This window comes from Mesocricetus auratus, unplaced genomic scaffold (genome assembly GCF_017639785.1).
Source record: "Mesocricetus auratus isolate SY011 unplaced genomic scaffold, BCM_Maur_2.0 Super-Scaffold_100062, whole genome shotgun sequence".
Lineage (NCBI taxonomy): Eukaryota > Metazoa > Chordata > Mammalia > Rodentia > Cricetidae > Mesocricetus > Mesocricetus auratus.
In genome coordinates, this window is record NW_024429234.1 from 727,417 (window position 1) to 740,990 (window position 13,574).

A 13,574-nucleotide genomic window follows, 5' to 3' on the forward strand; every position below is an offset into this window, starting at 1 on the left:
AGGGGCAGTGGTGGTGCACACCTTTAATCCCAGCACTGGGGAGGTAGAAAAAAAGGAAGGCAGGCAGGAAGGCAGGCAGGAAGGCAGGAAGGCAGGCAGGAAGGCAGGAAGGCAGGAAGGCAGGAAGGCAGGAAGGCAGGAAGGCAGGAGAGGCAGGAGAGGCAGGAGAGGCAGGAGAGGCAAAGGAGGCTAGAGAGTAATGGAGCCCAGTGATGTGGACTGAGTCACACAGGGTCTGTACCATCGTCTGTGGCGATGATGAGAGCTGTATATGTGTTGTTCTTCACGTGCTCGGTGTCTTCTCTGTCCATCTCAGCCCGAGTGGAAATGGTGCCAGTCTCTGGGTTAATCTCCAGCCAGTTGGCAGTGTCCCTCCAAATCCGATACCTGAGGACACAAGCTCTGGCTTAGAATAGGGGCAGCAAACAGGATGGAACTGAGGTCATGGGTTCTCTTTATATATTGTTTGTTTGTTTGTTTGTTTTTTGAGACAGGTTTTCTCTGTATTGTTTTGGAGGCTGTCCTGGAACTCGCTCTGTAGACTAGGCTGGCCTCGCACTCACAGTGTGCTGGGATTAAAGGCATGTACCACCAACGCCAGGCTTTGTTTATGTATTTGTTTATGTATATATGAGTGTACCACATGGGCAAGAGGCAAAAGAGATGTTAGATCTCCAGGAACTACAGTTACAGATGGTTGTGAGCCTCCATGTGGGTGCTGAGAACTGAACTACAGTTCTTTAGTAAAAAAAAAATTGGTCCGGGGTATGAGTGGGACAGGGGGGTAAAGGTACTCTTGTTACCAAGCCTGACAGTTTGAGCTTGATACCTGGGACCTATGTGGCAGAAGGAAATAACTGACACCCATGGCTGAGTACATAAAGGTAATTTTTCAGTGAAACTGAAGCCATCTTAATTAGTTTGACAAACTATGCAATGTTCCCAAAGTGATTAAACTTATGGGTATATTTCTCAGAATGTATTATTGTTACATGACAAATGACTGCATTTGTATTTACTTAAATTATATGTACAAACAACAACAAACTATCAGGGCAATGGTGGCTCACACCTTTAATCCCAGCACTTGGTAGGCAGAGGCATGAGGATCTCTGTGAGCTTAAGACCAGCTTGATCTACAGAGTGAGTGCCAGAACAGCTAGGACGTCACAGTCAAACCCTGTCTTGAAAACCAAAAACAAAACAAAGTGTAAATACATACCAATACCCACTCAACACTGTTCATTGTCCTACTCACGTGATCTTCTGCTGCATGAATATATCTGGCTCTCGGGCAGTATAAGATGTGATTTCCTGACCCACACCAAAGTCTTCAGGCACTTCTACTCTCTTCTCGGCAGGCACAAAGATGGGGGCTTCATTGACGTCTAGCACATCTACAGTGACAGTGGCTGTGGAAGGGACAAGGGACCCCTCAAAAGGGGCCACATTCGCCACTGTCACATGCAGAATGTACTGCTGCTTGGCCTCAAAATCCAAGCCCTAAACAACAGGAGGGAAAGAAAAAACAAGTTAAAACTAAAATACCAGGGGTTGGGTGTATGACTCGGTGGTAAAGCACTTGCCCAGTATGCTCAAGGCCCTGAGTTCAACCACCATTGTCACACAACAAATAAATATGCTTTAAAAAATGGTTAGCAAAATAAAAAAATTTTTAAATCTCAGTACTCAGGAAGCAGAGGCAGAGGCAGGTGGATCTGTGAGTTTGAGGCCAGCCTGGTCTACAGAGTGAGTTCCAGGACAGTCAGGGCAACACAATGAAACCCTGTCTCCAAAAACAGAACAAAAGTTAAATTTCAGCTACCACTTTTGTTGATAGTACACAAACATGGCTGTTTCACTTGCTGAAGAGGACATTAAAGCTCTAAGGTACTCTAGGTATCTATTAATTTTTGCTAAATCCAACCAGTAAGTCATCCCTACTTTTAATTTAGACGTTTTCCAAAGATTTATAGGCAGTTGTAAGTGCTGGGTACCAAATCTAGATCCTCTGCAGAGCAACAAGTGCTCTTAATGACTGAGCCATAGTCTTTCTAACCCACTGGTTCTCAACCTTCCTAATGCTGTGATCCTTTAATTCAGCTCCTCATGTGGTGGTGACCCCCAACCATAACATTATTTTTGTTGCTACTTTACAACTATAATTTTGTGACTGTTTGTTACATGAGTCATAATGTAAATATCTACGTTTTCTGATGGTCTTAGATGACCCCTGTGAAAGGGTTGTTCAGCCCTCAAAGGTCATGACCCACAGGGTGAGAATCACTGTCTAGCCTCAGGCTTTAGGATATTTTTCAAAAGAGCCACACTTACTTCACTTCTAACAGGCCAGCAAACAGCCAAGACAGTTTCTGCAAGCTCCAGAAGGTCAGTACCATCCCCAGACTCTACCCCTCCCCTGCCAGTTGAGAAGACATTTTGGGACGAGAGGCCCAGCAATTAGCGTGTCTGTCAGCAACCACCATACAAACCTTGGCTGTTTTCAGGATGCCATCATTGGTTGTGGGGTCTGTGATGACAACAAATTGTTGTTCAGGATCATTGACTATGGTGTACACGGCCTCCCACGCTGGAGTATTGGGGGCATCATCGTCAGTTACTTTGAGTGTGGTGATATAGGCGTTGGCCTCATTCTCAGACACTTGACCCAGGTACTACAGAGCAAAGGGAAAAGTAGGTCATTAGTGACAAGATGACAATAAGCATGGAGCCAGTATTTGGGCTAAAGTAGGTGGGATGAGTGAAGTCAAGAGAAGCACATGAGTCCCCAAGGATGACACTATCTATCCCAGGAGTAGGCCCTCATTCCCCATCAGTAGACCAACTAGCAGCCCCAAGCACCCTCTTCTACAAATACCTGAAAATAGCTTTCCAAGGCCCTGGCTACAAGAACCATCTGATGGCTTCCTTGTCTGCTGACTATGATCTTAAGACACACATGCCATTTGCCCCCATCTACACTCTAATTTCTATTAGTAACCATTAAAAAAGATAAACAATGAAAGAGCAATTATCCCTAGGCCTTGTGTGACTTAAGAGAAAAAGTCAAACTCTGCTTTCTGAAACTATGCTATTCAGGCCTTTGTTAACAAACCATTAAACCAACTTCTAACCAACTCAGTAAAATATGATCTTTTCTTCCAAAACTAAAAAGCTGAGCACAGCGTTACATGCCTGCCTGCCAACCTGTTCGTGTCCCAAAAATTTTAATTAATTGAAAGTGTGTGTGAGAGAGAGAGAGAGAGAGAGAGAGAGAGAGAGAGAGAGAGAGAGAGAGAGAGAGAGAGAGAGGGAGGGAGGGAGGGAGGGAGGGAGGGAGGGAGAGGGAGGGGGGACAGAGAGGGAGAGAGAGGGAGGGGGAGAGAGAGAGAGAGAGAGAGAGAGAGAGAGAGAGAGAGAGAGAGAGAGAGAGAGAGAGAGAGAGAGAGAGAGAGAGAGAGAGAGAGAGAGAGAGAAAGCAGAATTCTTTTCATTTGGCTCTTAAAACCTGCTCCTTGAATGCATTCGACATTTTTGGCCTTCAATAATTCTTATGAAGCTGGGCATGATGGCAGCTTGCAGCTGTAACCCAATGTTTAGGAGGAATATTGTTGAGTTAGAGGCCAGGCTGGGTCACACAATAAGATCTGTAATAATATTAAATAATAATAATAACATAATTCCTATAAATTGTAAGTTCCACAAGACTAGAAAATGTCTGCTTTGTGTTGACATGTTTCCAGTATGTAACACAGAGTGGAATATAAACTTAAAACTGTGATGAATAAGTGAGACCCAGGAAGATTATGCAGAATCAAGGACATGAATTCATCAGGAGCTTTCGGCCAAACATAATCCTATGCCAATGGGCCCCAGGCGAAAGATGGAAGAAAGATTTCAAAGATGGTAGCTACTCTGGTATGCTGGCTTCTAAGTTTCACTAACCTGGGGATTCACCCATGCATAGAGGTACAACTTAGCTTGTGAACAATAAAAAACCTCTTACAGAACTAAGAGGCTGCCGAATTACCGTGCTTGGGTTGAAGATGGGAGCGTTGTCATTAATATCATCGATGGTGATCACAGCTGTTGCTGTTGTGCTTAAGCCTTCACCTTGAAGGTCAGCAGCTTGTACCACCAGGGTATACGTAGGATAACTCTGCAGACATCAAACATGTAGAATCAGAACCCGCTCCAACAGCCATCCCAAGCCTGGTGCAGAATATTTCATCGTCTGCTTCACTACCCGGGCTGCCTGCCTCCAGGCACAGAGCTTCTGGGTAGGTGTTTAGATGCAAAGCTGAACCACTCACACTAACTGACCAATAGGCTCAGCAGAGGGTTGCACTGTCTGTGAGATTTAGCATACATTTGCCTTCATCTCCCAATGCCATCGTCCTGAGCCCTAACTGACCTCTCGGTTCAGCCCAGAGGTGACCACACTGATGACCCCTGTGTCTCTATTGACAGTGAACATGTTCTTGTGAGGCAGCTCAGGATCTTGGCTGATGATGGTATAGGCGATAGCAGCATTGTAGGTGTTCACATGGTCATCTGCATCAGTGGCTGAGACCTGCATCACAGAGGTTCCTGGAAGTGTCAAAAGTGAAGAGATTTAAATGGGATGCGGATCTGCTCCTGACGGCTCAGAACAATCCTGTCCTAAGAGATCACCACACTCTAAAATTCTCATCAAATTGCCAGTGAAGGGAACACTACACCAAACCAGCCCTGTTCAGGGAACTCAACTTTCAGACCTATAACTTGGGTGTAATGAAGAAAGAGAGTGTTGGGAATAAATTAACTAAAACATCCCTGCCAAATCCTTCTCTTTTCCTCCTGCTACTTATCTTATTTTTAAAATTTTATTATTGTTGTTGCTATTATTAGTGTGCACATACGTGTGTGTGTGTGTGTGTGTGTGTGTGTGTGTGTGTGTGTGTGTGTGTGTGTGTGCGCGCGCGCCCTCAAAGGCCAGAAGAGGATGTCACATCCCCTGGAGCTGGAGTCACATGCATGCACCACCAAGCCCTAGGAATGTTATTCTTTTATTGTTTCTACTTACAAATGTTTCTGTGGGTACAATGTTATGTCTGGTCCCCTACATCTCATCTCTCACAATGGCTTTCAAAGAATATGTCTGAACTTCAGTGACCAGACCCAAAGTTGTAATCCCAAAGAACTGAAGTGTCTCTGGGGACTGGTTTACCTGGAAGAGCGCCCTCCATGACATTTCCGTGAAAGACCTGCTTGATGAACTCTGGTCTGTTGTCATTCTGATCAGTCACTGTGATCACAATCTCCATGGGATCCTCCACTGCTTCCCCATTAGATGACACAGCATGGGAAAAGAGCTGCAAGAGCCAAGTGAGGGTTACTCAGCCCCCGACCAGAAGAGGAGCTGGGCAAGGGAGTCTGGCTAGAGTGGCTTCATCTAGCCTCCTCTTCTTCCACTGTGAGTCCTCCATGTGAGAGTTTTCTACGCCGTGTGTGGCTGCTTAATGAACTCAGGATGAATCATGTCCCAAGGCTAGAGAACACATTAAGCAGGCACAATGCCTATTCATCACACAGACACTCACCTCAACTGGGGTAATTTTCCTCTGGCCATTCCAGTCCAACAATGCTTCCCTGAGGTTTTTCTACATTTGTCATCTACAGATTACCTTCCTCACATTGTAACCAAGTCCTAGAAGTGGATATTCTCCCCCATTATTGTCATCAGAATACATTTCAGCTAGGTAAGAAACTTCTCTCCAGTCCCAAAAGATGGCATCTTTTCATTTATATGCCTGTCTGTCTGTCTGTCTCTGTGTGTGCGCGCATGCGAGTGTGCATGTGTATGTGTGTTCACATGCACTTTCTTTTAGTTTGGCTTGGTTTTTTGAGGCAGGGTTTCTCTGTGGCTTTGGAGACTGTCCTGGAACTAGCTCTTGTAGACCAGGTTGGTCTTGAACTCATAAGCACTTTCATGCACAACAAGGAGGTCTTAAGAGGGTGTCAGAGCCCTGGAAGCTGGAGTTTCAGGCGGTTGTAAGCCACCTGATGTCAGTGCTGGGAACTGAAGTCAAGATTCTCTACAAGAGCAACAAATGTGGGCTGGAGAGATGACTCAGCCATTAAAGGCTAGGCTCACAACCAAAAAGATACGAGCAGCAAATGCTCTTAACCATTGAGCCATCTCATCTCTCCAGCCCCGCTTTGACAACTTCTATCTATGCTCATGTATGATGTGAGGAATCCCTGCTTTTCTCCTATAGGAAGCAAAGCAACTAACCATCCCAAATTATTCTCTTGGCTTCACATTATCAACATGTCAAGGGGTAAGTTGAGTTATTCACACAATCAGGGCATGTATGTGACCCGGGGATATAATACGGGTTGCCTCCAAAACTTGACAATTGTTACCCAATGGTCAAGTATCTAAGAGATACTCACAGTGTACTTTGCAATATTTTCTCTATCCAGAGGTTCTGTCACTTTCAGCCAGCCTGATTCTCTCTCAATGATAAACACACCAACAGGAGGTCTGTCAGCTCCTTGGCCAGTGATGCTATAGAAAACCTGAGTTTCTTTGTCCCTGTTGGATTTGATCTGAACACAAAACAGAAAAGAAACAGAATTTGCAAGGAAAGGTCTTGACATTGGATCCTTTCATTTTCTCTTCTCTCAGTCCTTCCATACCTGAACCAGGTTTTTGGGAAATGGGCCCTTCTCATTTTCTGGGCAGCTGATGGGGGGGATGACCCAGTCTCGTTTCTGTCTTCTGGGACCTTGGTGAGAGCTGGGAAATGTGAGCACTTCTGGCTGGGATCCAGAAACAGGGTCCTAAGAGGAAAGAAGAATAACAAAATGAAGTAATTCAGAAGACACACAGGTCTAACAGTTCAATCCATCCCAATGATGTCTCCCATCTTCTAAAGGTGGTGCATGTTTGAGTTTAATGACTCATTCTCAATAGCAAATTCCATGTGCCATCCAAAATGAAGAACCGAAACATAAACCAAAGAACTCCTGACAATGATACTGTTTGGATACTGACTGCCCATAACTTAGTGGCCACTGAGAGGTCTTCAGACCACATGGGAGATAGTTCCTTGAAGTACACTGTGAGCCCCCAGTCTCTGCTTCGCTTTTTGTATTGTAAGACAAATGGTTTATTCTATATGCTTTCACTCTGATGTGCTGCCCTTACCAGAGGACAAAATTACAGTGACATTTGGTCTTAAACCTCCGGAAAGAAAACCCAAGTAAAACCTTTTCTTTTTAAGTCAGTTGTCTCAGGAATTTTGTTATAGTGTCAGAAGGCCAACTAACACAGCCACATAACAAATAACTAATTTTCTTTAAATTCATTCTCTCTCTCTCTCTCTCTCTCTCTCTCTCTCTCTCTCTCTCTCTCTCTCTCTCTCTCTCTCTCTCTCTCTCTCAGCTTTCAAGGCAGGGATTTTCTGTGTAGCCCTAACTATCCTGGAACTTACTCTGGCCTTGAACTCAGAGATTTGTCTGCCTCTGCCTCCCAAGTGCTAGGATTAAAGGCATGTGTGATCACCATCAGGCTGATCTCTTTAAATTCTTAATAACCAGAATTCAGATAACCACTGTGCATACACAATTTGTGGGTGTGAACATTTGACAATTACATTTAAAAGTTACTTCAAGCGTATGTAATACATATCCTTTAAATGACATTATACTCCGATAATATCAGAAGGGATCTAGTAACTAGATATTTGGGGGTTCTGGGCTTCTTTTGCTTTCCTAGGGGTATAATTCTCTAAGTGGAGTTATCAATCTTGTTTAAATTACCAAACTTGTTTAAGTTTGGGGAACTGCTACTAAGAACTACTTCTGAGATCAATACAAATGTGTTAATCTTATTGTGTTGTATCTATAAGGGTTCTATTTGTTCTAACAGAAGCTGCTGGGATGGGAAACAAAAATAACCTGGAGATTGGTATTGAACAGTTCCAATGTGCAATAAAGATAATTTCATGCACACTCAGGGAAATAAGAGAGCTGAAGACTAAAGGAAAATGCCTCCTGAATTGCTTAAATGTTTTAGAATGATTTGAGGTAACAAAGTTCTAGAAGATTCCATCCTTTCCACTCACGGGGAGATACTCATTTACCAACACAGACTACAGCCCTATTTCCTGTTTGCTTGTTTGTTTGGTTGTCCTTTTAGAAACATTCTCATGAAGCCCAGGCTGGCATCAAGCTGTGTAGCCAAGGATGATTTTTGACCTTCAGCTCCTTCTTCCTCCACCTACCCCAGGATGACAGACATGTGCCACCACGCTGTCTGTGGTGGCGGGGAAGAGAAGCCAGGGCCTCATGCACGCTAGGCAAGGACTCCACTAACTGAGCTACATTTTCATATATTCAGCCCTCCTGTTTTGATTTTTTTTCTTCTTTCTAAGATTCAAAACATAAAATGTGACCAGAGATTCTAGAACCCATTCCCATACACCCGACATATCCCTTCATCTGTCACCTACAGAAGAAAGCCACCGTGGGCTAAGGGCTGGCCACTTAGCCCTTAGTTCTCAGTATAGCTCCCCATCTGCCTCCAGAGGAGATCACATAACTTCTGGGTGAACTGTTCCAATGTCTAAAGTGGGGATATGGTTTGTTTTGTTGAGATAGGGCCTGCCTCACAGTATAGCCCTGGCTGCCCTGAAGCTTACTATATAAACCAGGCTGGCCTCTGACTCATAGAAATCCACCTGTCTCTACTCTCCAAGTGTTGGTACTAGAGGTGTTATGACACCACGTCTGGCTAAAATTGAGATTATGATATTGGTACCAATGTCCTATAGTCCTTGGAAGGACTAAATGATACTTGTTTACATATAACGTATCTAGAGTAGTACCTGAAACACAGCAAGTGCTCAGTAAATGAAGATGACCATGGTTGGAAAACACTGACGTAATATTTGGGGGGAATTGAACTCCAGTGCAGGAAGGATTAAGAAACTGTCCGTCAACAGCACACCCTAAGCCTTCAAATGGCCATCTGATGGAGCCACAGTGAATAGCTAGACACTGGCCATATTGAAAAGGAAGATAAAAGTCCTGCCTTGCCAAGCTGCAGCGTATTCACAGAGATGGGTAATAAATGCTGAGTAACAACATGCATTTGCGTGTGTGAGGACAAAAGGGATCATGCCTAAACACTTTGAACATGAAACTCACTCAGAAAGCCCAAACTGGCAAAGGGAAAGAACTAGAAAGTTAGATTCTGTGCTTGTATGTCAGGTTTTTTTTTTGTTTTGTTTTTTGTCACTGTGTACACCAGGCTAGCTAGCCCATGAGTGTCACTTTCTTGGATCTACAGACCCACACTACTTCGCCCAATTTAGTGTGGGTTTTGGGAATTCACACTTAGGTCCTCAAGCTTACAAAGCAAGTGCTATACCTTCTAAGCCTTCACTTATGTGTTTTGTGTGTGATACAAGGTCTTATTTTGCATAGCCGAGGTTTGCCTGGAACTCACAATTCTCCTGCCTCTGCCTGAAATTATAAGTCTGTGCAATCATTCCAAGACGTTCTTCCATTTTCTCTTTGTATTCTGGGCTGTTGTTTGTTTTTGTTTTTAGCTTGACTAGTTTGCCTTTTTTGGCCTTTTTGATACAGGGTTTCTCTGTGTAACCACCTTGGCTGTCCTGGAACTCACTATGTAGACCAGGCTGGCCTTGAACTCCCAGAGATCCACCTGCCTCTGCCTCCAGAGTTCTTGGATTAAAGGCATGTGTCACCATGGCCAGGTAGTTTTGCTTTTTTGAAACAGAGCTTTACTCTGTAGCCCAGGCTGGTCTAGAATTCACTATATAACTCAGGCTGCTCTCAAACTCAAAACAAACCTCTCTTAGATTTCTAAATGTTGGGATTAAATCATGACCTACCATGTTTGGTTCTTTGTTTTTGAGACAGAGTCTTGCAATATAGTTCTGGCTGGCCTTAAAGTCATACAAATCTTCTGCCCCTGCCTCCCAATGTTGGAATTACCCTTACACCCAGATTTTTCCTTTCTTATTAAATCCAAAACTTAGGTCCTGGGGAGATGGCGCAGCATTTAAGAGCCTCAACAGTTAAGAGCACTCACTGTTCTTGCAGAGGCTATGGGTTCAATTCCCAGAACTCATGTGGAAACTTAAAACCCATCTGTAACTTTAGTTCCGAGGGATCTCATACCCTTTTCCAGCCTCCACAGGTACCAGGCAATACTTGTGGTACACAAATATATATGTAGGTAAAACAACTATACACATACAATAAGAATTAAAAATCTTTTTTTTTAGTTTTCTTTTTCCTTTAACATATTTTTATGTCCAGAAATATATAAAACTAAGAAGATACATTTGGGAGCTGGGGATATAACTGGCTGGATTCAAGTCTCGGCAATAAATAGATAGTTCCTGGGGGCTGGAAAGAGGCTCAGTGAGTGAAGTGCTTTGCCATGAAGTCATGCTGCACAGCGGCGCACACCTGCAAGCCCAACACTGGGGAGACGGTGACGGGGAGATGTCACCAGCTGGTCTAGCCGGATCAGCAAGGTCCAGATTTAGTGACAGACCCAGCCTCAAAAACTACAATGGATATTGGGTGGTGGTGGTACACACCTTTAATCCCAACATGGGAGGCAGAGACAAGCAAATCTAGAACTGTGAGTTCTAGGCCAGCCAAGACTTCAAAGTATGACCTTATCTCCAAAAAAACAAAAACAAGAGTGATTGAGGAAGATTCATGACATCAACATTGACCTCTGGCTTCTACACACATGCACACTAACACCACCTTTTTTGTTTAAGAAGCTACACTTAATAGTCAGATGTGGCTAATATAAGTAGGAGTAGTTTTGACAATTCCATAAATTTTCTTAAAAGGTAGACAGGCAAATAAGCTATATAAAACATTATTTTTTATCCTTCATATCACAATTAAGAAGGGATGCTGGCCATTGTGTTGAACACACTCCTTTAATTCCAGCAACTGGGAGGCAGGGGCAAGCAGTTCTTAATTCAAGGCTAGCCTGGGCTACATAGCAAGTTTCAAACCAGCCAGAGTTAAATGGTGGGACCCTGCCTCACACACCTCCATGTCCCCTACCTCCCCCACACCCAACAAAGATGGAATGACTGGCATTGCAGCAGCCAACTTGGATCATGAGGTAACCATAAGCATCAAGTTACATGTGGTACTTAGTGGTGCACACCTATAATCCCAACACTTGAAAGGATGATCAGGAGTTCAAGCCCACTCTGGCTACATAATGAGACCCTGTCTATAAAATAGTATCAACATTAAACAAAGCCACGTGCTTACTGCATGTGGTGCACCCTTGTAATCTCAGCACCGTGAGGCTGAGGCAGGGCAGGAGGGTCCCAAGCTTGAGTCCAGTTTAGGCTACACAGTTTTGGAGTGGGACATCATGTGCTAAGGATACCAAACAGTAAGATAAGTAGATGCCAGGTGGTGGCACACGCCATCAATACCAGCATTCAGGAGACAGAAGCAGATGGATCTTTGTGAATTCCAGGCCAGTTCTAGAACAGTCAGGGCCATCACACAGATAAAATCTGCCTCAAAAAAAAAAACAAAAAGCAAAAACAAAAACAAACAAAACCAAGAAACCCACAAAGGCCTGCACCACCACATCCAGCTTGGGGATTTCTATAATGCATACTTATATCAAATCCTGACTAAGCAGAAATGGATGGAGACAGTAAAGTCAGCAGAGGCAAAGGTGTGGGGGTAGGGGGTGGGGTACTGGAGGAAAAACAAGCCCCAAACTGCTCTTGGCTTTAGAAGGCTCCCACAGCCAACTGCCTGACGGGACTTACTGTGCTGAACTTGCATGCATGACTGGCCAACTGGGGGCTTGAGTCAGGAAGCCACGGCTAATGTAATTGCACTAAGTTCTTTACTTCTCTAATTGCATCATAGAGAAAAACTAGATCAGGGGCTATTAAATCCCACGAATCTCAAGAGTCCTCAGAGAACAGAACAGGAATCAACCTTAGAGGCTTTGGCACTCAATGGATACAGCACAATCCACACCTCTGAGGCAGGAAGCAGGATATGGCTAGAATGACCCCTGGAGAGACACCCAGGAAACACCAAGAGAGCGTTTTCAAGATGGGCAAAGGCACTTGGCTTCTGGTAACAACCCCCAGGGACATTCATGACCAGAATCTAGACAACACATAGTCGGTCCATGTATCAGCCTCTTCGATGTTTGTTGGCTTTCTGGACTGAGCCAGACCTCCACTGCAAACACCATGGAGAAAGATCTGACTGATACAAGTGACAGTGGAGACAAGGCTTAAAGCACTTTGTTTACTATTTGTGTGTGTGTTTGCATGAATATATGTGCATCATGTGCACAGGCACCCTTGGAGGCCAGAGCAGGGACTGGTATCTCCTGCAGTTAGAGAGTTACTGTCTGTTCTGATGTGGGTGCTGGGAACCAAACCCATGTCCTCAGCAAGAGCAGCAAACATCCTTACCTGCTGAGCTGCCTCTCCAGCTCTACAGAGAGACAAAGATTTTCTACTGGTCTTCCCCTCCTTGCTAAGTAAGACACCCAGCACCTCACCTTATTCATTCTGCCTCCAGGAAGGCAATGTCAACAGCTAGTATTTGATGAGACTCTAACTCCCTCAACCCTCCCTCCATAGCTCAGGTTCACACCTGTGGTCAACCAAGTAAAGACAGAAATGATTTTTTTTTCAAAGCCAGATATGGTGGTACATGCCTATAATCAGGTGTGATGTCACAAGTCTGTAATCCTATCATGGTGGAAGATAAAAGGTTAGAAGTCATCTACTATACAGTGAGCGTTAGGCTATCACAGGCTATAGGGGACCCTGTCTAAAAAAAAACAAAGGGAAGAAACTCATATCAAACATGTTGTACACACCTGTAATCCCAGATCTCAAGAGACTGAGGCAGGAGGAAAATGAGTTTGAAGACAGCCTGGGCTATTTTAAAGCAAAACCCTGCCTCAAAAACAAAAACACAAAAAAAAAAGTATTTAAAAAAAATTGTCAGTGCTGAACATATGCAGTTATTATTCCCCCCTCACTGTTACCTCTAAATAAGAGTGTACCAACAGCTGTCACATGAGCCTGGGTCAGGCATTATCTTATGTAGAGGTGAACTAACCAGAGGGTATTCCGGCTGTGTGTGATATCTACACTCCTTTACGTAAGGGACTTGTGCATCTAGATTTGATACTCACAAAGGAAGAGTGGGCTCCTTGCGGATATCAAGTGTGTGTGTATGTTCTTAGTGTTTTGTGTCTGTGAACTCACTCAGTCTACACAGGTTAAATGGCTCCTCTGTGGTGACTGGGATCAGAGGTTAGAGAGCAAAGGTGGGCTAACAATCCCAGGCAGGGCTGTCTTCCTTCTTCTCCTACACTACCAGATCCCCATGACCCAACAGCAACCCCCATACCCAGTAAGATTGAGTTCAGTCAGAAAGACTGTCCTCAACTGGGGATATGCATTTTTAATAACTTATTTAACTTTGTTTTATGTGCACTGGTGTGAAGGTATCAGATCCCC

At 44.1% G+C, this 13,574-nt stretch overlaps 1 protein-coding gene across 2 annotated transcripts in view; it reads right to left on the minus strand.

Annotated features, from left to right (window-relative positions):
* Cdh1 (cadherin 1) overlaps positions 1-13,574 on the minus strand; it is a 71,726-nt gene that overhangs the window by 8,053 nt on the left and 50,099 nt on the right. For both annotated transcript variants that reach the window (XM_005076324.4, XM_021230791.2), the window contains 8 exons: positions 6,685-6,828; positions 6,439-6,594; positions 5,210-5,354; positions 4,415-4,590; positions 4,031-4,159; positions 2,493-2,675; positions 1,259-1,503; positions 242-387 (listed from right to left, as the gene is read on the minus strand). In XM_005076324.4, coding sequence (XP_005076381.1) covers positions 242-387; positions 1,259-1,503; positions 2,493-2,675; positions 4,031-4,159; positions 4,415-4,590; positions 5,210-5,354; positions 6,439-6,594; positions 6,685-6,828 — 1,324 coding nt within the window. The remainder of the gene's footprint in view (positions 1-241; positions 388-1,258; positions 1,504-2,492; positions 2,676-4,030; positions 4,160-4,414; positions 4,591-5,209; positions 5,355-6,438; positions 6,595-6,684; positions 6,829-13,574) is intronic.